Source organism: Cottoperca gobio, chromosome 22 (assembly GCF_900634415.1).
Source record: "Cottoperca gobio chromosome 22, fCotGob3.1, whole genome shotgun sequence".
In the NCBI taxonomy this organism is placed as follows: Eukaryota; Metazoa; Chordata; class Actinopteri; order Perciformes; family Bovichtidae; genus Cottoperca; species Cottoperca gobio.
The window spans coordinates 7766363-7790119 of NC_041376.1; the positions used below are offsets into that span (position 1 = coordinate 7766363).

At 42.9% G+C, this 23757-nt stretch overlaps 1 protein-coding gene across 2 annotated transcripts in view; it reads left to right on the top strand.

Moving 5' to 3' along the window:
* msrab (methionine sulfoxide reductase Ab) overlaps positions 1 to 23757 on the top strand; it is a 46552-nt gene that overhangs the window by 1464 nt on the left and 21331 nt on the right. The window contains exons 1-3 of one of the 2 annotated variants that reach the window (XM_029461341.1): positions 13729 to 14026; positions 20233 to 20301; positions 20470 to 20589. In XM_029461341.1, coding sequence (XP_029317201.1) covers positions 13729 to 14026; positions 20233 to 20301; positions 20470 to 20589 — 487 coding nt within the window. Of the gene's footprint in view, positions 1 to 13728; positions 14027 to 20232; positions 20302 to 20469; positions 20590 to 23757 lie in introns of those variants that run through there. The other variant, XM_029461342.1, reaches the window with a different exon arrangement.

The following is a 23757-nucleotide window of genomic DNA, read 5'->3' on the forward strand; positions in this document are numbered from 1 at the left end:
GAGCAAAACAAAGGATGACGACTAGATATTTATGAGTACACACTGCGATGCGCAGCTATGCCTTATCCTTACCATAGCACTGCCTCCGCTGCTCCTGGTTAAGAGCTTAGTACGGTTTAATCAGACCAAGCAGTTCTTCATTACACTTGGTAAAGCTGTGTCGTTATCTCCACCTTACCCTCCCTCCCTCTCTCCCTCCCTCCTACTCTCCATCTCTTCTATACTGTTCTCTCTCTCTCTCTCTCTCTCTCTCTCTCTCTCTCTCTCTCTCTGTGCACTCTGCGCATGTAACCATAGCCATGTACAGACTGGGAAACAGGATCTAAATAACAACAGTCTCCGTCCTCTGATTAATAACTACATAAACAAATAATTTAGCAAAGAGTAAATACTGATGTATAACAAAGAGCAAAAAGAGGAGGAATTTAGCTTCTTTGCCATTACGCAAGAGTCACTTCCAGAAAAATTACAACTGTTAGATTTAAAATCCCTTTCTTTTTAAACTCTTCACTCCACTGCGCTCAATTCCTGTCTATATTTGCCTAAAGAATACTACTGTAGCACAAGCAGAACAGGGTTTGCTCAGATCAAATACATCCTTCCTCTCTAAAGACGAGGCAAAAAATAGCAGAGGAGCTGCAGAGTATTTCCTCCTTCAGGTCCTTGGTCCTGGTTTTGTTATTGTTGCTGTAGTTGTAGATGTGACTGCGCAGCTCCATCCTGTGAAGGTCCTTGTGGGTTGGGAAGAGCAGGGGAGCAGGCACAAGGAGGGGTGGTGGGATGGTGGACAAGGGGGCTGAAGGGACGGGAGGCAGGCAGGTGTCACGCATGCAGTCTGGGGAAAGAGGAGAGAGGGTAGCAGGAAAAAAAAAAAAACTCAGCTAAATTCTACCCAGTCACCACCATTAGAAAAATCCGCTTGGATCTGCTCAAGACAAAACCAAAAAGGAAGACAAAAAGCCCAAGATGTAAAATATACATATATAAACCAGGAAGGTATATATGTATAAGGATCCAAGGGAGAAGGAGAAGGACAGAGATAAGGGATGGACGGACGAGGAGGAACAGGCAACTGGCTCACACACAGACACACTGCGCTGAGGCGAAGGCACGGTCTTCAATTTATGCTTTCTGGTCGAAACCACCCCCCAACTCACACGCACGCACACACACATGCAGACACACACACACAAACACACACATGGAGCGTCCCGCCCATATCTGCCCCTGTCCCTGTGCTGTCCCGTACTGGATGCGCGGCCCAGCTGATCAGTGCAGAGGGATTAGCCAACGGGGCCAGCTGGCAGGGATTACACAGGCAAAGTGGGGGAGGTGTGTGTGGGGGGTGGTGGGAATGGGAGGGGGGACGAGGGGCGAGGAGGGTAGGCCTAATACTGGGGGGGAGGGGGGGATGGGAGGCCCTGTCTTGTTCTGCACATACACACACACACACACACACACACACACACACACACACACACACACACACACACACACACACACACACACACACACACACACACAGATGTACACACTAACACAAATTTGTTCACATGTACAACACATACACATTTCATGCGGATGCACATATGTGTCGTGCACCGGTGCTTAAAATGCTTACAAATATGGCTTTGCGGTGGATGCACAAGCTGCAGCGGCGCCGACTGCAGGGGTTGCCAGGCAGTAATGCATGCGTTGCATCCTCCCGCCCGGCTACGCACAGTGTTGATAAATGTATGTAAATGTGCAGGAGGCAGCAGGGGGATGGATGGATAGAGGAGGGGGTCGAGATAGGGAGGGAACCCCACGGGAGAGCGGGGCCAGGCTGACAATGCAAGGCTTTGACCCTTGACCCCTCTCCGCTCCATCATCCGCGGCCATCAGCTGATCCCGGGAAATGGACAGCCGCAGTAACACCCCCTCCTCTCCTCTTTTCCCCTCTCAAACAAACACACACACACACATGTACACACACACACACTCGTCCACTAACAGCGCTGAATCTACCAGGGCCCAACTCACCTTTTTTTTTCACCAATCCTTTTCCATCTCTCGCTCCCTCCAGCCCGCCATTCCTCTTTCGCCTCTCATGCCTCACTTTACCACTTAGCTCGTTCCGATATCCCCGTTCCTAATCTTTCTTATTATTTTGAAATATATGTCGAAATGTGTACAACTGTCGCAGGAAAAGATCTGTTCTGTATTAGTAAAAAAAATGTATGTGTTCATGTTTTGACTGATCCCATTGCATTAAAAATGTCAGTCCTAATTTTACCGTTTTTATTTTAGAAGTACACTATGTCACAGTGCTTCTTACATCTGCAGTCTTGCATGTAGGAGTTACGGTAATGATTTTTTTTACACATGAAATCAAATGTAACACTCTCTTTGTCATTATTTCAAATACATTTATGTGCTTGAAAATTAGTGCAGTAATTGTTTATGAACATTAACACTCAAAGCATATTTAGGGTAAACATACCAGCTGTTGAGGTGATTTTTTTAGTAATGATAAATAGATGAGTATCTCTCTGACTGACTGATATTTTTTGAAAGTTTGAATCATGTGGTTCAGTCACTGCTGGTTGTATGATATTTGTCAGGCAATACCAAAACCATACAGGCTTAGCGGCTGCATGTCTGCCCAGCAGCGATTTGACACACATTTACTTCACACCCTTTGATCTCCATTTTAGTAAAAGCGTAAAATACATATTTCAATATCATTGCAAAATTACATACCTTGATGGGATAAAATGTCCAAAAATTTCATATGTTATTTTTCATGGAATATAAGATCTGTCTCTCGTCTGTCACCCAAATTTGCAAAAACTGCCAGGCATAGCAGGATAATTCAGAGATGCGTTCACTTAGTATTAATTGCGTCAAGTGTTATTTTGTAAAAAGCTAAATGTCAAAAGTTTTTGCAGACTGTCAACAGCACTTTGAGCTTTAGTGTATAAGACAGAGATGCGGCTCAAACACAGAAACACAAAATCATGCATACACATGCAAACACGCCACAGATACACACGCAGACACACACAGAGAGGCAGATAAAGAGTGATTTCTGTAAAATCAAAGAGACATTTTGTAGGGCCTCGCAGGCAGAAAACAGCGGCAGTGTTTTATACTAAATATATGGAATCAGACATGGTTGATGTGTGACAAATAGGACATTAGTTTAGATCTGTTTACATGAAATGCACAATAACATTGCAGCAGAGCTCAGGGGTGAAACGATGAAGACAGCTTGGCCTTCCATTTCTGAGGGATAAAGAGGTGGATTTTAAGAGAGAATGGGAGTGAAGGCATTTTGTATGAAAGAAAAATTAATTCCCTTTTCCTTTATTTGTTTTTGAGGAATACACTTGTCCGCTCTTTCTAATTTGTGTCAAATATTTTTTTGTCTATTTCTTGACAAAAAAGGCTGGAACCTTATTATTTATGGACATAAATTACGTGCCACAAATTGAACGCATTTTGTCCCGTATATGTTTGTATGTTTAGGTTAGGTTATGTTTACCCTTGCGCATGTTGGCATGAAGAGAGGACGGAGATTTGTGACTGCATTTTGATGTCCTGCTACCCCGTTCTCCATTTTAAAAGCTTGCACATGTGAGGATGAGAGCGGGCGAATGGGCACGCAACCCTACTCGCAGACAAGCCAAGATCACAGAATTATTTTTTTTATCATACAGAGAAATTCAAGGGGAAAGATGCAAACAGTTATACAAAGAGACAAGCTGGGAGAGACAGACAGACAGGAAGACAGAGAGAGACAAATAGACAGTGCACGTCCCTAGTTCGGTAATCTGATGGAGAGATTAGCAAGCAGGCAGCATTTGGGTCGGATTATCGAGTCATTAGAAAAGACTGGTGCTCCAGAGCCTCTCTCATGTGTTAATGTGGCTTTACAGATCCTCGGTGCAGTCTGCGCAGATTGTCTAGATTGTGTTGAGAGTACATACAGTAGATAGTCTTTCAATATGTAAATAGGGCCACATAAACCTCCTGCCCCACGGACTGATTTGTTTGTACATACGTGTATTATTTTATATGAAATACTCCAATCGTTATAACTGATGTTCTATTTTTCTTTTTTATTATTATTTTTAATTGTTTCAAAAAAATAGGAAAGTAATTGCAGAGTTTTTAAATTATTTTGTTCCTTCTTTGGACGAGGGACTTTCACATTGCAATGCTGCAGAAGTGTTTAAAGCGTGTATCCCATGGAAATGTCCTCTATGTGTCAGTGAAACTAATCAATATGAGTTTTGTTTTATTTTTATTATTGCATCAGTTCAATCTCCGGTAGAAATTCTATTATTTAGATTAGATTTCTTTTTTAATCCAAGATATTGCAATTCAAGGCCATATCATCAGAATTTATTTTCATGTAAAAGACCACTTAGCATTTTTATTGAAACTTCTTTTTTCAATTACCCAAATAATAACACCCACATTTTCAGGAATGACACACAAATTCTGACCAAGATGTAGGTGAACCTTAAGACAAATGAAGGACTGGGTCTAACTGTATCGTAAACTGTAGCATTTGGCACTGTAGGTCAGAGAATAGAAGGATATGTGGCCATCGTGCACTTGCAAATCATGCAGCCATGATGCTCAGTGATGACAGGATTTATACAGGATCAGGGGGAAGCCTTACAAATGTGTGTGTGTGTGTGTGTGTGTGTGTGTGTGTGTGTGTGTGTGTGTGTGTGTGTGTGTCTGTGCAGGGGAATACATGTATTAACAGTATATAGGTTACGTGGATATGGAGCATTTTACTTAAATATCAATGGCGATACACAGCAGTATGTGTGTGTGTGTGTGTGTGTGTGTGTGTGTGTGTGTTTAGAGGTGTCAGTTGTTGGGGGTAGCTGTGCAGCTCATTGACAGCTGATCAATGCTGCTCACACTCTCTGTGTCAGATGTGCTGATATAGTCCAGTGACCGCAATATCAGTTTCAATTCCACTTGAGTGAGCAATGGAGCCTCTAATGTGCGTGTGCGTGCGTGCGTGTTTGTGTGTGTGGTTTGTCATATTTACTAAATACCAAAAGATTGTAGGTGTGCATGACCATGTGTCAGCAAAAATATATATTTTTTCAATTCCTCACTGACCAAGCAGTTCTTGAATGAGCTTGTAACTTTACTTCCAGGTCGAACCTAAGCGCGCGCTCGCTCTCACACTCACGCAACATGCAAACACACACTATCTGATTTGCGTTCCCAAAAAACCTTCTCTTTTGCTGCTGCCTCTGCATACACCATGCCCTAGTTCCCCACCCCCATCCCTTTTTGTCAAATAAATTGCTATGTGACCTACTTCCCATTTTGCACCATTTCTGTCATGTTCAGATATTATTGTTTGAACATGAGTGATTTGCTTTGGGGCATACAGTATCAAAGAAAACACGGTGTATATAATATGGGGCATACTGTACTGTAAAGTGTAATGAATGAAATGTGTTTTAAAAAAATATGGAAGCGTTAACATCAGCATTGACAGTTTGTCTCTCCCGAATTACGATTTGGTGTTGTTGCAGCGTGGCAGCTTCTTTTAATGTGTGGGCAACTCTGGATTTTTTTTTAAGGGCTTTTGTTTTTAAAATTGCCCTTGTATGATTTGTAATTAAAATACATGGTTCACATATTTTCTGATTAACACATACAATAATACTCACAGCCCTCATAATAACAGGATGTCTTTGTGATGGTCATAGACTGGGGAAATAAGGTAAATCAATTTTGCAGCTTAGTTAAGCAGAAAGCACAGTGGTAATTTTCAGTAATAAGCATGGCTAATTAATTGGACCACATTGCATTTATAACCCAGTTAGGTCTGCACTAGTTGGCATCCAGTATTCTGTTTGGACTTGAGGTGCATTTTAAAAAAAGCTCCCCATGATGAACGGGATCTTATAGCAGAGCACGCTGGATCCCAAATCTTACATATATGCAGATTATACAGTGTCGGGAGTGCTACTTTTATTTTATATTGCTGTTGATTTGCAAACAGTAATTTATTGTATTGCAAAAGTTTTTATAAATAACATTTCAGAATTTAGTAGATACATTACATTTGCTCTTATTCGTGCACAAAAATTGCATATTCTCATATTTCTTGTTTACAATTTACATAGACAACAGTACGTGTGTATATTTGTGCATTTGTGCATACGTGTGTGTGTGTGTGTGTGTGTTGATCAGATCGAGGCTTCCTCCTGCCTTTTCCCAACCATGCAGTGATGGCAGCGGAGACCACACTGACCCTGATTTATTGGGATCAGAATCCACATGACAGCAATTAATTTACATCCATTAACTACATCGCTCGCTCTCTCTTTCCTGCTCTCTGTGGACATTGTGCACTCTTGCACAATCACTTGAACATTCTTCGTTTCGCCCCTCACTCTCCGACTTTTTCCTTTCTCAGCATGTTCTGTCGCTCTCTCGCCTTTAATCATTCACTCTCGCTCTACCAGTCACTCCTGCATCTCGCTGCTCCTTTTGCTACTGCGATTCCATTTTCCTAATCCATTTAGAAGATCTTTAGCATCCCGTCCTACCTCTGGGAATTAAGGTCTGCTACATAAACGTTAATGTCATCAAGTTCGTATTACGAGTATGTGCGTTCGTGTAGTGTGTGTGTCTCTCGGAGGTTTGAGGAACCTCCGACTGGCTGGGAATCATATGAGAAGAACCCTATAAATAATCATCATGTTACATGTAGTCAGACCTTTTTATTAAGCGAACAGACGATCTGTGCAATCAGAACAAATTCAACAATGCTCAACAAATTGGTTGACTATGATTGCGCAAGGAATGTGACATTATAAACTCAGCATCTTGTGATCATTTCAACGGATCCTCCATGCCGTTTTCTCATTAAAGCGTCCACCTCATGCAGGTTCTCATGCTCAAGGGTCTTTCCCGCTGCCCCTTACGATAAGACACTTTATTGCTGGCCTACATCCCGCGCTGCCTCTCCACCTCTCACACTCCATTCTATCGGTTTCTGTCTGCCAAGTGCTTTTTGCCTGCTTTTCAACTCAAGAAAGGAGATTTTGCTTGAGGGGGAATTTGCCATTTATTTCCGGAGACAAAAAAAATGATAAGGGGCTTTAGCACTTTGTATCTTCTCCCCTTTTTGTCTTCCTTCTCTACGCATCTTTGCTCTCTGCACCATTGTGAAGTCTCTTCATCCAACTCGGGCCTCCGTGCCTTTACTCTGTCCTCAGGCTGAGAGGAGCGGGAGAGCACGGCTGGCTAAATGCATTGGGGGGGGGGGTTTGGGACAGCGGAGGAAGGTTTTTCTAGACTCACATACACCATTGCATGCACACCATTATGGCAAGTCCTCATACTGTACACTTGTCATGCATTACAGCATGCTCATATGCACACATATACAAGCACGCATTTCATTTTTAGCATTGTGCATGTGCCTGCCTAATTCCAAATTTATTCTAAAGAGAGAGACAATGCAAAAAATCCCTTTCTCACATCTCCTCACCAACATAGCTTGGGGACAGGTTCTACCACTATCTGTTTAAGGATTGGCTGAGGATGTGGTGCGGGAGGAAAAGTTGCAGTTGGCAGCAGGCAGAAAGACACTGCAAGGGGAGCGGGGGTTCAGAATAAAGGATTTTAAACCAAAGCCTCTTTGGTAAAGAGGAGGGAGGGAGGGAGGAAAGAATGGGGCTGTGGGGGTGGTGGATAGATACAGGATGACACAAGGTCCAGATTAACCCTAATCTCAGGCCTGGTGCTTTAGGTGAGGCTAAGGGACTGGAGGAAGCTGTCCCATGCCAGGTGGTCATGAGGAGGTTAAAACTGTGAGAGGGTGGGGGGCACTGGGAGGATGAGGACGGGACAGGGTGTTGCTAGGGAAGACAGAGAGCGAGAGACGGAGGGAGAAAGAGAAAGAGTTGTGAGGAGGATGAAGTATTTCGATATCTCAGCTTCCTGCGAGCTTTACTCGGATAGATAAAAAACCGAAAATCCAAAATGACCGACCTAAAACAGAGACGGGGAAGATGTTAGGGATCGGGGTGGGGGGTTGCACAGCTAGCAGAACAGCAGGCACTGTGACAGTGGCTGCAGGGTGATTGGGTGGTTGGTGCATGGTGACAGTGGCACATGCCCTGGTGCATGGGATTAGAGGGACAGTCAGTAATCTGCTGTTTAGGCTGTATGTAGGGCAAGAGTGGCTTAGCCCAGCCACTCTTAGCACGGGTGGAGCGCCGGAGCGAGAGGGAGAGGAAGTGGACTGGCGTTATATAGCTTCACTCAGCTCGCTCGAATCACCGCTTGCTTTTTCTGTGTTTATCTATGGCTTGTATCTGCATACAGTGTCCTACGATAGAAAAGGTTCTATGTGTCATTCCAAAATGTATGAAAATGCAACAACTAATGTGCGAATGAGAAATGATGATGATTAATGTTTTTGAAGGGCAACTAGAGAAAAGTCAGAGAAACGTTATTTGTCGACATATGCAACTGTGTATTTCTAATCCACAATCCACTACATTTCAGAGGGAAATATAACACATACTATATAATTACTAGGTACTTTTCAGAGTAAGATTTTACATGCAAAACATCAGTTTATCAAATATTCCGCATTGTTATAGGTTTTAAACTACCCGACAGTATATAAAGCTGTTAAACCGTGCCCCACCATGACCAAATAAAACTTTAAATGAATGCTTATCAGTCACAAATAATAATAATAATAATAATAATCAATAATAATAATAATAATAATAATCATAATCAAATAATAATAATAATAATAATCAATAATATTAATATAATAATAATAATCAATAATATTAATATTAATAATAATAATAATAATAATAATAATAATCCAATAATACTATAACACTGACAGGAGCAATTCTGCACAATGATTTTTACATTTGCAAATACTTGTGTACTTTGAGAGACATTTTTTTAATGCAGTGCTTTTACTTGTAATAGAGTATTTTCACAGTGTGGCAATAATACTTTTACCTCAGTAAAAGATCTAAATACTTCTTCCGCCTCCCCACACTGTTACTGAAGAAAACGTTGGCCTGAAAGTGAATGCTAGCAAAGAAAATGTGTCTGACATTTGACTAAATTAGACACAATTGGATAATTGGGTAATTGTGAAATGTCCCCAACTACAGCTGAAAAGTAGGACTCTACTAGTTTAGTAAATGTTATTGAAGGCACCAACTTCCAACAGAGATCCACTATAATACAGTCTGAAGGGTGCAGGTAAGGAAAGAGTCCCAAACAATTCAAAGCTTCAATTCTTCTTTTATTGAAAAAGAGCTATTCAACTTTAAATTCCTGCAATACTGAATAAAGCCCTCAATCACCGGAGCGCTCCAGATTTACAACATAAGCACTCTTTACACTTCAAACATTTTACCATGAACCAAAATCACTGAACTAATTAAATCTAATTATTTGAACCACTGAAATAACAAATCCAAAACGCACAGTAAAGCGATACGCTGCGCGGCTCTAAAGAGAGACAACACATTGGCAGACTATCTCTTCAGAAGCAGCGGCGAATGTTGCCCGAGTATAGACGCAGGCGGAGACCATCAAAAGAGAGGAATACAAAAAAGAAATGGCTACCCCCAACAGGAGAGCATGCCGTTTGTAATCACTGCTGAACAGGAAATGGTTGAGATGGAGATGCACTTCCTCCGTTACTGCGGAAAGTTCTCAGTTGGAAGAACACAATATACAATCTTCTGTATTGAGAATATTTAGGAATAAGAGCAATATTTGCTGTTTTGCTACCACATTGTATACGCTTCTGTGATTATAAGATTGATTATTATAGAAGATTATTGAGTTTACTAGCGTTGAAAGGATTATTTGATTAGTCGATCGACAGAAAATTAATCTGCAACCTTTTTATAATGGCTTGGTCTAGAAGTCTGTTTTAAAGCAGAAAGGCCAAACAATCAGTTCCAGCTTCACACATGTGAATATTTGTTGATTTCTTTGGTGTTATAAGATAGCAACCTGAATATCTTTGAGTATTGGACAGACATCTGAAGACTTCCCCTTGGGCTTTAGGAAACTTGGATGGATATTTTCCACTATTTTCTGGCATTTTATTGACAAAATTGACACAGAAACAGAAAATAATCAGCAGATTATTACTATTAAATATTCCTTGTGATTTCCTTTATGACTAAAATTAAGTTTATTGCGATTGATTTTGTGTTACGTGTCAGTAACGTTGATTAAAATGAGAGAGAAGATGTTACATTGCAAGGTCACCTGGCACAACGTACCATGACCTAAGCAGAATGTGTATTTAGATCCCTGGAGAAACCAACTAAAAGACACCATCTTGGAACAGGTACCACCATACAATCACCCATCAGCCTTTCATGCCATTGAAACAAACCCCCATCTCCTCTCTCCATTTTCCAATGAGCGAAGTGATTTATGTCAAGTGAAGTCAAGCATGGGCCAGCATATGAATCAAAATTGTCAAGTTGGCTGTTCCTACCCAGGTCTATGAATTGATACAGCTTAGTTTTGAATATGAATCCCCAGAGAGCGCCGCATTGCTTTTAACTGACTGTAGCTTCAGCAGTGCAATCAAACCCTTTGTTTTTTCACACCAACCCACAATCCCACCTGCTTCGGCGAGACGATGGAGGGCCCTTTGAAAACAACGAGGCGGCATGATTTATTATTCTAATTAGGCGAAGTGAGACTTTAGCAAAGCCACTATTACACTAAATCGCCAAAACAGTTTTCTGGTTGGCTGGCTCCTGTTTTGTTCAGATGTTAATCAGAGGCAGCTATTGAGTCAAGGTGCAAACTGCTTGTGTGAGTCACACTATTGCTTGGTAATATCTTCTACAAACAAACAAACAGATGCTAGATTCCTGTATTGAATTACAAATAAGCATTTTGGCGTATTAAATGAAATTGCATTTAACTCTCTTTAGCTTAAACCAGCATAAACATACAGCTTTCCAACGACATCTCAATCACACGCAGGGGTTAACGTGCCACGATACCCGGTTAAATTCTACTGCGGTGTTTAATTCCAGGTCATTTCATAATCTCTTTGATATTCACTCACATCTGCACATCTCTTCGCTCTCACTCACTGACAATCAAACAGCTGCAAGCTGGCATCCTCGCTAAATCCTCCCCTGCAACACAAAAAACGACACACACTATAACATATGCATCACCCCACCACATGCACACACATACACAAGTGCCCATTAGTGAGCACGCAGACAATGGTGCACACAGGTTCATAGACCCACATGCCTACGTGCGCACAAGCACCCAGGCGCAAACACTTATGCATGCAAGTGTACACACAAACACTTCTACTCAAACTGCTACCGCACTCATGCAAAAACCTGCTTTTATTCAGCGCAGAGAAAAGTCCTTCATCACAGCATACAGCAGACTCTGGAAAAATACTAAATTAATTGATCATTTGCAAAAGGAACGCACACATACATTTACAGACGTATGCAGAGGGAGGAAATGAACTCACACTCCCTGTATGTATGTACGTGGTTCACATCCATCCCTTGCTTCTCATCACCTTTTTGTCCCCTCCTCCCCTTTCCTCTTCCTACATCCCCACACACCCCAAAACACCCCAATCATCCTGCATCAACAGGCATGTGAACCCAGTGTTCGGTTCATCTCTTTCTCTCCCTCTCCCTCTCTCTCTCTCTCTCTGCCTGCTCTATTTTCATCCTTGTGCCTCTACTCTCCTAGCTTTCGGGTAATTACCTGGCATTTGCATTGCAAAGTCCCCTGTGCCGCCCTCAGCTCCTCCGCAGGTGATTGAGCTTCATTTCCCCAGCAGATAAGAGAGAGAGAGAAAGGGGGAAGAGAGAGGAAGAGAGAGGGGGAAATGGGGTATAGCAGCAGGGTGTGATGTTATTCTGGCTTGCAGGATATAGGAACAATGCCCTGGATTCTTTGTTACTGGTAAATTGGCTGGTTCAGAGCATGCACAAAAAGTTCCCACACGTAAATAATCGCCCTCATTAATATCACATTACTGGTCTGGCTCAAACTACAACAGAATGTAAAGCATATCTCATCCTTGATGACAGAGACACATCCACATCAACATTCAGACACGTCTTGCTTGAAGACTTCGGATTGCAATTTGCAACTTTCAGCACATGTAAACTACAGCAAAGATGGCATGTAGTGTTGTGTGCTTTTATACCTGTTGGTATGCCTTAATTGAAAATACCATCTACCATCTAGCTTGAAGATAAATATATTACTTATTTCAGTTCATAACTTTGACATCCGTCAACAGATACAAGCCAACCAACCTGATAATCATTTGTAAAGTGCAGAATATAGCGAACGTCTCCAAACATGTGCCTTTTATACTGTTTCACCATACCCCACCATGCAGGTGTAGCTACATATCATACTGTGGTATGATATGTAGCTACACCTGCATGGTGGGGTATGGTGAAACAGTAGTTAGGACATATCATACTGTGGTATGATCTGTAGCTACACCTGCATGGTGGGGTATGGTGAATAAATACCTTTTTTAGGATCAAGTTCAGGTTTAAGTTACAAAAAACTAAACATAAAGAGACCCACCATGGAGTAGTGAGGAGTCAAATGTAGCCTACATTGAATTGAAATGCCTATATCGTCACCAGAATATTTTAGGATTTTCTTGAATCACTAGCTATGATAGTTTTAAATGGACAATATCATTATCTCTTTCTATGGGAAAAAAAGTGATGCTCCTAAAGGAACATATGATAATTAATGCATATATGCAGGTTTTTTTAAACAGGGGAAAACTGATGTGTCATGTTCGACCGTCACAAATGCCGGCCGACACATGAAGCTGTTATAATACTTCTTTTTTATATCTGTTACTTATTCAGTCTCTCTTTGAAACTCTCAAACCAGAGACTGTTGATTGTGATTGTTTGATGATTTTTATTTTGCTGCTGGAGTGTGAATGTTGTATGTTTTACAATAATCGGCGAGGTAAAATCGTGTTGATGCTGGCTTTCAGGAGACCATATTAATTATATGTTTTGGACCTTAATTATAACAATTTTTCAAATCCCTGTTGATTTTATTTGTTATACATTCACTTAAATACGTGTCATAGCATCGCACTGGAAAAGGGGTGAAAAATGAGCGTGTCCACCTGGGCGCCATGTTTTCATCACTGCCGATAAATACCAATGACTGCTTCAGTCATTTGTCTCGAGAAAGAATGCCGATTGTAAACTTTACCACTAAAGACAAAAGCCAGATGCTAGTGGGTGTTTTGTCCAGTGGGAAAGGGGCTCCAATATCATAGAGGGGAAAACTGAGCGTTTTATTTTACATTATAACATTTGTGTAACATATGCAGGACTTAAGCCACTTTGTAGGCTATTAACAGTGGACTGTTGAAGCTGTTACTCTTCAGGATAAACCCCACTCATGCATTCCTCTATGTAAAATAAACCACAAAGGGAGACCTACCCATCCATACATCCATCCATACACCAACCTGATCTACCAGAATCACCTCCCACCGAATGAGAGCTGATAATTGGCGCGAGCTCATTTGCATGCGGAACGGCGTGGATATTTATTTAAATTTAATTTCGTTCCCGCACACGGTGCACTGTAGGCTTTTGTGCCAAAGTCATATTAACCCCTTGATTAGTTAATATGCAGTGCACGACATTGCCCATGCACGATGAATATTCATATTGGTGGCGTTTTCGCCGCCGTCTCTCCTCTCCTCCCCTCCCCTCCCTCTTCCGTCCCCGCCGTACAACGCAACAGCGTGCTATGGAGGCATCCCGGAAGACTCTGATATTTTCACAGTTGTTCCCACATAAACAAACCGTTTGGTTCCTTCTGGTTTCTGTGTCGCTCGCTGCCGCTGGCTCAATGGCAGATAACACTCAGCTACCGAGCAGAGAACGCACTCTGAAAGGAAGGGAGGAGAAAATGGTCGTGGCAGGTAAATAACGCACGGTCACAAGTTGTAGCAAAATTATGGACTTGATCCCCCCCAACTGACACATAAACTGTGCACGTGCTGGAATTAGGCTATGTGCCATAAACGCAGGCGGCTGAGTTCAGAATAGTTCAAGTAAAGATAATGACAGAACATTGCCTCATGCTGTTTTATTCAGGAATATAATCATGTGCAATAACTGGTGGAGATAATATATATTGAAGCAGACCTCCAGTGCTTTTCAAAAAAGAAGGGTCCAGAGGCATTCTTCAGGCAAAATTATAAAAATAAAGTCTTTAATCAGATGGCTATTTAACGGTAAAATTCTAAAAACCATAGTGCTTGTATGCTTGTTGTTTAATTACTTTTGTTCAGTTGTTATTAAGGTATAATTCTTCATTTAAGACAGAGGTATTTCAATAAAGTAAAAGTACACTGATATAGCTACAGACATATAGCTTACAGTAGACTATATACACACATACTCCTATTACACATTGCACATAGTCTGCTTTATATATATATATATATATATATATATATATATATATATATATATACACACACACATATATACATATATATATATATATGTGTATATATATATATATATATATATATATATATATATATGTGTGTGTGTGTGTGTGTGTGTATATATATATATATATATATATATATATATATATATATATATATATACATATATATATATATATATATATATACACATATATGTGTGTGTATATATATATGTATATATATACCATTACCTCACTTTTGATCCAAACACTTGGATGTTATTTTGTAGCTTTTTCCCAATTTGTGCAGGTCTACTAGGCTTATACTTTTTGCAAGCTTGAATACGTTTGAATACTTCTTAAAACAATGTTGATTAAGCCAAAAAAAAGTATAGATTTAATATAAATAAAGCTAATATGGGTTTACAGCGCAGTATGTTCTACCATTTGTGAGGTCTTCAGACTCTTTTATGTAGAAAAGCAGCACCATCAGTCTAAGCAACAAATAGTGGACACTTATTGAGGGACATCCAACAAAACGTATTTAGGTTTGTGGTGCTACTGTTTTAAAGTATGAAAAAAGTTGATATTATTCAGACTTTGGATAAGTAGCACCTACACTTTCTCGGTGGAACATTTTCACACTGTTTACTCCTCTGATGAACATCCTTTGAGTGATGGCCGTGGGAACCTAATCTAGCATGCTTAACCTTTGTATTGCCCAAGATACATTTTTGCTGCTGTTCAGTGTTTGGACAGTAAAGACATCTTTGAGTCGACCACAAAATCTGAAGTGGCAGCAAAAGCCTGTTGGGATGTATGAATGGTGGAATTGTGTTACATATACTTGCTGATTGAATCAAGAAACAAACAAATCTGTATGGATCAAGTTCTCAGCACTGTACGGAGACACACTGGTGCTCACAGGAAGTATGATGTCACTGTTTTTAAGATTGTATTGCCATTTCGTTGATTTCAGTGCATTTGAACATGTACGCCTTCTTTTGCGTCCTATTTATAATTGTATCCATCCTTGCAATGTAGAACCGAGTCATTTCTGTTTTTATCCTTTCATTCAGCCTTCATAGTCCTATTTTGGGACAGGAGAGCTTGTAGGTGTATGTGACAAAGACATGGTGCGTTTTGAACCTGGCCCTTGTCTTCACCTACTCAGACTGAGGCGTTCGCAAAGTGCATTGTGGGACCTTGGGTTGAGTGCATAGGAGGAAGTGGTGCCGCAGCGTCCAGGAGCCCATCTGGGCATTATGCGCATGAAGGCTCCGCCCCGTCGTAAGTTCCTGCTCCGTCTGTCGAAGCAGCTCGGAGACACCGCATGGCAGGAATCTGTTCCTCCCCTTTCACCGTGGGGGGCAGCTTAGGTGGGGACGGGGTTGTGTGTGTGTGTGTGTGTGTGTATGTGTGTGTGTGTGTGTGTGTGTGTGTGTGTGTGTGTGTGTGTGTGTGTGTGTGTGTGTGTGTGAGTGGCTGTAAGCATGAGTAATTCAGGGATTGCAAGGACTGTCTCCACATATGCCCTGTGCTGTCCCAGCCTTGTGTGTATATGTGAGTGCACACAATTGTCCTCTCTCTACAATGAAGATCACTAATTTTGAAAGTTACTTCTACCCCTCCAGCCTCTTTAAAGAAGCTCCTTGCTCCTTGTTCAGACGTCCCGGTGTCCTGCGTTCCCTCCCTCGCTCCACTCTGTATAATGTACTCTGTGACCTTGGCGAGAATGATCCAGTGGCAGATTGCTACATGGTAGGGGCACAGTAGCTATTATTTTGAGTCAGTGCAGCAACGACTGCCAATATTTCTTCCAAACAGGATGGGGGAGGTCAGCTGACCAAAATCAATCTCTGTTACATGCTTCACTATAACTCTTCAAAGCAGGTTCATGGAGAAGATATATTTCTGGCATTACGGCTCTGTTGTTTTCCCTTCTCTGCTGTCTCCAGATGCCCTTGTTTTTGTTTGTTAGCTTTTGCAATAAGCTCAGAGGGGAAAACAATTATGTAAGTAATTTGGAAAGCATGCAAATGAAGTATACAAACAGCAGATAACTAAATGAGAGAGATTTGCTCATGGGCAATGCTGTCGCCCACTGAACGTCTTGTGTTCTGACCCAACATGAAATGTGGCGTTTGCATCTTCTCCCTATGTCTGCGTGGGTTTCCTTCAGGATCTCTGCTTTCCGTACCAGTCAGCTGGTAAATTGGAGACCCTGAATAGTGTATCCTGCCCCTTGCCCAATGCATGCTGGGATTGCCTCTAGCCCCCTATGACACTGAAGATTATAACCGGTATAGCACCTTTTATTTGCTCTGGTATGTCTGCAGAGGGGAGAGTGTAAAGGTACAGTTAGTTTTTTGTATTATTTCTTTTTTACTAATTAGTTAAAAACGAGATGCATTTATGCCGACCTGGTGGATGTCATTCCCTTCTCTCCTCATCAGGCCGGTGTTTGAGTAAAGATATCCCTGCAGGCCCAAACAGGATGTGCCTCCATCTTGCTTGAAGGGAATAATGGAGCCACTGCTATAGTAGGCAGTCTTCTCCATAGCAACTGTTTCCGCTGCTAGGATACAGTATGTATGGAATGCATGGATGGCTTCAAAGTTGTGCTCTTCAGAGTCTAGACAGTTTCACCAGCCTGCACAGAGGCAGGTTTCAATGTGTGAGTTCCTCATTACTGAGTTGTGTGGATTGTTGTAAGGCCACAGCAGCATCATTTATCTTACTTACCTCTTACTGTTTTTAAAAATCGACCACCTCCCACCAGCCTTGCCTCTTTTCCTCCCCTCCCCTTCCTTTGCCCCACTCTTTCTCGCCCCTACCCATCCTCCCATACAGCAGAGGGTAGTTGGCACCAGTATAAAGCTTCAGCCTCCTCCGACGACTCGTGCCTGACTCTCTGCCAACCTGTGTGAAGCTAGAAAGAGGAATTGCGAGAGGGAGGGAAGCGGAAGAGAGTGAGAGGAAAAGAGAGAGAATGGATTTTTGGAAGGAAATAAACAGAGCAGCCTGGAAATCGACCTTTCCGTCACCAGTTTTGGCATCCAGGGAAAGCCCCTCTCCCGTGTCTCTGCATGAGGGGGCAGCAGCGCTTGGACTTCAGTTTTTACGGGTGAGAAACACGTAGGGTAGAATCGAAGGGTAACAAAGACTAAATGCCATCCGAAAAAAAGTCAAACCGGACGTTATTATCCGCTAAACAACAGATAGATTGTTGTCCCCTTGACTGATGGTAGCCATGATACAAGCAGAGCGGCAGGGTCCGATGTTTTGATTCTGGTCCAGCCGCCTACAACCACCATGCTAAAAGCAACAAAAGGTGACCAAAGTATTCAGCTTCAGTCCCGCTGTACCGTATAGCCTGCACTGGGCTTCCCAGATATCCTCAAAAACAAAGGTGCACAAAAGAAATTACGCCCATATCTCATCCAAGTTGGGGAAAAAATCCTCTTCATGAATCCTTCCCCCATATTCAGCCTGTTATTCTTCTTTTGTAAACTCAGTCACCCTCAATGCTTGTTTTTTGTCGTCCTGTGTTCTTTCGTTTGCTGGCGTAGTGAGGCAGCGTAGTGAGGGTATTCAGCCAGTTCTTTCTCTGTGTTAGGTGGGGTAATTCTGGCAGAATGGGGTGTGGGCGCTGGGCTGGCAGGGGGGAATGCTGGGCTAGGCACAGTGAAAGGAGCCAGCCTGGCACCACCTGGACCTCTGCCAGCTGCTCCATGGGAAAAATATCCACAGCGGAGGTTTGTGTGCGAATGATTGTGTGCGTGCAGGAGGGTGTGCACAAAGTTTGTACGAGAAGAGTGAGGGATGATGGGAAGGTAGCGTGAGGAAGAGAGTGTGAAGCGAAGATGGAGAGTCGAGAGCGTGGGGGGGGAGAGGGGAGGGGGGGGGGGGCTTGGCTCGGAGTTGGCTTCTCTGGACAGTGCTGTGTCGGCGTGTTCTTGGCTGTCTTCATTTTTACCTCCTTTCTTTGTGTTTGTTTATTTGTTTGCTTGTTTGTTTTCTCTGTGTTCTCTTTTGGATGAAGCGCTTGGTCTTTTTTATAAACCGCCCAAAGGCATGATGGTCTGAAAGCCAAAAGAATCCTTCACTGCCTCTCTGCTACCCTCATCTGTTGCTTCTCACTGGCCATTTACTCCTTTTATTGTTTTGGCAGGCTGGTCTCTCCTCCCACTCCTCCTCCTCTATCGCACACTTGTCTCTCTCTCTCACTCTCACATTTTCTCCCTCCGTCATTTGGCAACTTCAGTACTTTTTATCTCTTTGGCCAGAAAATGCAGGACAAGAGGGTGAGAGTGCAGCAGAGGATGGAGACTAAACAAATTCACAGAAGAAGGATTTCTTCTGTCCGCCTACCACCTCAAGTCACCGCTGTGGACTGAGACTATTTAGCCAGTACAGTCATTGACACAGATATACTTTAATTGCAAGTGACTGTGCCCGTGACATGACCTGGTAGTGCCAAACAACCTTCTGCTAAAAGACATAACTATCGCACTACAGGAGGGCAGGAAGGAACTGCATGAAGGAAGCCAAGGCCTCTTTGACATTATAGAAGTCCTTCTTGCTCCTTCAATCTGTTGCTGCACAGAAAAACCAAACAACTTTTGTCTAATATCAAAAAGTGTTCTTATGGTGGCTCACCGAGACAGGAGTTCCCTGCTCCCTGTATTCTTCAAAACGTGTTAATCTTTAAGGTCCAGACATGCTCCTGTACTAGCTGGCTTTACAGTAATCACTCAGTAGGAATTAAACTGCAGGTAACTGTTCTTTGGCCTGTTGTCACAGTAGGAGATCATCCCGGGCCTATCTAGGAAATGAACTATTACGGCTCTATTAGATTAGAGATTGTTTGTATTCAGGTCAATGTCACACATCGCATCTCTGAGCAGCCAGAGAGCAATCGCACATTGAACTTAGAGCCAGCGTCCATTATTGGTATGTGCCTAAGCTCTTAGTGGACCCTGTGGCCTGTTTATCTGTAGACTAATATTAGTGGTTGCAGTACAAACCAGCCTTGCTTAGTGGAGATTTGCACGCTAAGTCACCTCAGTCTTCTTAAACCCTAATCCTCCTCACACATCTGTGAGCTACACACACACACACACACACACACACTTCCTTTTTAGCGCTCTAATTCCATGCAGCACAGTTGGCAGTAGAGTGCCACCCCCCTGCCACCTCTCAGCGCTCCAGTTTGTTTTACTTATCGGATATTTTTAACATAGCAAAGGGTCTACTTTGCGAGGCCCTCCCCTGCTCGTGAGGTCATACAGGCGTGTGTCCCTGAAGTGTCGTCATCGGTTCGCTTTGTGGACACCCGATGGTGCCAAGACTAGCACTTAATACGCTCGCATTCAAAGGCATATAGTAGAGTAAGAGAGATATCAGGAAATACTGTAACTGTGTGATCGTGTTTAATTGTGGGTATTGAGGAGAGGACAGCAGGGATAAAATGGCAGTCAAAGCCGTGTAATCTCTTAAATGTCTTCCAGCACAGAATCCTCTCGCTCTGATCCGCTGGCCTGGGTCAGCCTGCAACAAAGTGTTGACCTGCGAGGCCTAGTTGAGGCCGCTAATGGGCCCCTTTACACACATACTGTCATTTGTGCTGTTGAAATACAGTGTTAGGATTTAGATTTCTCATTTGCACACTGTTTTGTTTTACAGACAAGCATGCAGTCAATGGGAATCCCACTGTGGAGCCCTTTCCAGCATGCATGGAGACCATCATGTTCGGTGAGACTGCACAATCACACATTTCATGTATTAACCCAATATGGAATCCTCTGTTATTAGGTTGTGGTTATTGACACATTTTGATCAAATGTGAGGCTGGTATGGCAGCACAGCATCTCTAAACTCTGTAGGTGTTTGTGTGTGTTTGCATGCTGTCTTTATGTCCAGGTTTAGGCTGTTTCTGGGGAGCTGAGAGACTTTTCTGGCAGCTTCCAGAAGTCTTCTCCACGCAGGTTGGCTACGCCGGTGGCTTTACACCCAACCCCACTTACCACGAGGTTTGCTCAGGTAATGCACTCTTCATCTTGTGTGTATTTGCACATTTTCACATATGCATGTTCCTCTACACTTTGATACGTGTTACTTGATCGTGCTCGCTCCCTGGGAGGAGGTGAAGCGGCTTGGCAGGACATTTCTCTTTAAAAATCAGGGTCCAAGAGACCCAAAAAATGCAAAGGTAAAAGAAAAAGATACAGTCATAAAGGGCGTTTTAAAGTACGGCGCTTTCATCCTCTCGCCGCCTTCATCTGCAGTCAACTACTCAGAATGCACTGCTCCAGATGGGCTGCACACCCCCGTCCCCACCCCCCCATGACCTACTTGTAAGGATTGGGCTCTGTACTGTGCTGTACTGCGGCGTTTTTTGCCAACAGAGGTTACTGTGTATGAAGTGCCATAAATGGGCTTCATTTCCTGAGACTGATTTGGCGAACATGATGTTGGAGTTACGAGCTTGAATTCTGTGTACTTGCTATCAAAGCACTTGAAAATGTTTGGATACCTGACTACATCCGAATGAGCTTCTTTCCGTTTTACCTCCACGCGAGATTCAAATGGATTCATGTAGGGCGTTGATATATAATTCAAATGAAAATGACTAGCCCTGTATCTTTCTGTGTGCCTCTCCTGTGTTTTAGGAGTTGTGAGCTGTTAGTTTGGGGCTCCTCCATTTCCGAGGGCGCATCTTTACAGGCGGGCATGGAGTTTAGGTGCAGGCAAGGGGGACACGGAGAGGGGAAAGATGCTTTGGGCTTGGCTGGCAGACTTTCTGAGCAGAGCCCTTAAAGGGATTGCATGTTTCCTATCTGTCTGCTTCTCCCAGTCTCTCTTTCTGTCAGCTTTCCAGCAACGAGATGGTCAGCTATGGAGGAGGATGGAGATGGAGACGGATGACAGAAAAAGAGCGACTGAGAGCTGCAGCAAGCGAGGAAACGAGTAAAATAAACTTTTGTGAGGGGAAAGAAAATTTGAGCAAAAAAGTGTGAGAGAGAATGGTTGCCTGTCCATCGGCTGAGAGAGTGCAGGCGTCGCTCCAGTGGCCATGACGGAGCAGAACACTGCGACGGCATGAGACCGAGGAGCTGTCAACACAGCCAGGGCAGGACAGACAGACAGACAGCCGGACGGACAGACAGACAGACAGACAGACAGACAGACAGAAGAAGGAGCTGATGAAACTGACAGCAGAGCCAGGGAAGGATGGAAGGACAGGCAGATAGATGGGTGGATGGTCTGACTGACAGAAATGGGGAAAGGTTGATGTGCAGTCAAATTTGTCTTGGAAGGACAGACAGCTGAGAGATGGACAGAAGGAGATGTTATTACCATTCAGCATATTTTACCTTGACTTTTTTTATTTGAACAGTTCAATACAGAATCAAGAGTTGATGCTGTAACCTCGTGTGCTTTAGCTCTACAGTGTTGCAGGTGGTTAAATCAAAAAGAATCCTCATACCTAAAATCAAAAATAGGTTTTCAGCGTCTTCCAAAACAACCCATGTGACCACTCCCAAAAGTGCTCATATCAGTGTTTCAGATATGTTTCAGTGTCACTGCTTTGGGGGGGTGCTGACCGTGCGACGGGGGGGGGGGACCCAGCCCTTCGCAAAACAGAGCGAAGGACAGAATGTGAATGTGAATGCGCAGAGTATGAGCTGAGTTGTGAATATAATAAAATATATATATAAAAAAAAAAAGAAAACGCCTTGAATTTCAGGGGGGGCGCGCGGCTCCGTTGGGGGGGGGCACAGCGCCCCTCCAAGACAATGGTAGGAGAAACGCTGAGTGTTTTGTTGAGCCAAAAGAGTTTACAAAAGACACCATGCTACTCCCGTCTTTCCCACTTAGAGAAAGCCGTAACTACTCCCACAAGCACGAGAGGAGGCTTGTAAGGAAAACATAAACATAGGTCATTTTAAATGTTAGAACAAGCGCCCACTGCTGTCGAGGACATTCTCTTCATGAAGTCAAGTTTTACTAATGTATCCAACAGAACAATTAAACAAAAAAAGGCCAACAGGGTGTCATGATGATTTGGGAGGCCATCCTCACCCAGAAGGCTGTTCACTCCGCTGAAGTGTCCTTCAGCCAAAACATTGAATCTCTAGCAGCTTTAGTGGCATCACTTCTCAGCCTTTTCACCCCCTTCAGATGGGACAAGCGAGGAAAATCATTGTGCATTTTGTTTTCAGCAAAACTAAGCTTTGCTGCATTTTCCTCCTTGTACTGCTGTCTACCATTCTTGCTAGCCTACAACCCAACTCACTGCTGGCACAGCAACATGTAGGCACTAGGTGAGAGTTGTGTATTGTGAAGGCCGTCCTTGCCAACCTCAGTAGACAATTGGTTGACAGCTCACCTGGGCCTTTGGCTGTATAAGCTGGCACATGTGCTTCCTCTTGCTTCTCCCTTCCTACAGCTGATGTCCACCCTGCAGCCTCCTCTTTTTGTTTTTGCACATTCAACGCCTCCGCAGCACACGTGCCACATATCCATGCATTGCTTTCATGCCTAACATCGCTGTCTTCCACTGCTTTATTGTTCATTTGTGTTAACCTCAGTTTTAATAAATTCAATTTGCTTTAAATACGTGTAGACTCCTTTCTTGACACTTTCTTTAAGCCAGTTTGTGACATTGTGTACATAGTAAAAGAAATGTAGACACACTGATAATGTGTCTGTATTATATCTTGGCATTTTATTATTTAAAAATAGGTCCACGGCTCCAGCAAACACTGACTCACGACTGAGAAGTGTGCCCGTTCTTGATTTTAGGTAACGACTGTTTAAACAGGTGAAGTCTTCCATCTTCATTTGGCATCGGATGATCGATCCTTGATGTGCCAAGTGTTTTAGAGACACAAAGTGGGTCTCGGGTCAGATGCATGAATTTGGCAGCCCTTTTGTCTGCAAAGCATCTATCCGTGTGGGCATGCCTGTGTGTGTATACATACTGTATGTGTATGTACACACCAGGGAATGGCCACTATTGATACAGCTTAAGCCAACACCTCTGTATTTACATTTAATAAAGGTATATGTTTGCGTTGAGGTGCGTGTGTACATTTCCTCTGCTGTAAATTAGTGGGCAATTTAGTGGTCAAAAGTAGTGGTCACATGAAGACATTTAGTTTGTATTGCGGTCCAAAGGTCGTGTGTGTGTCTGTTTCTGTGTCT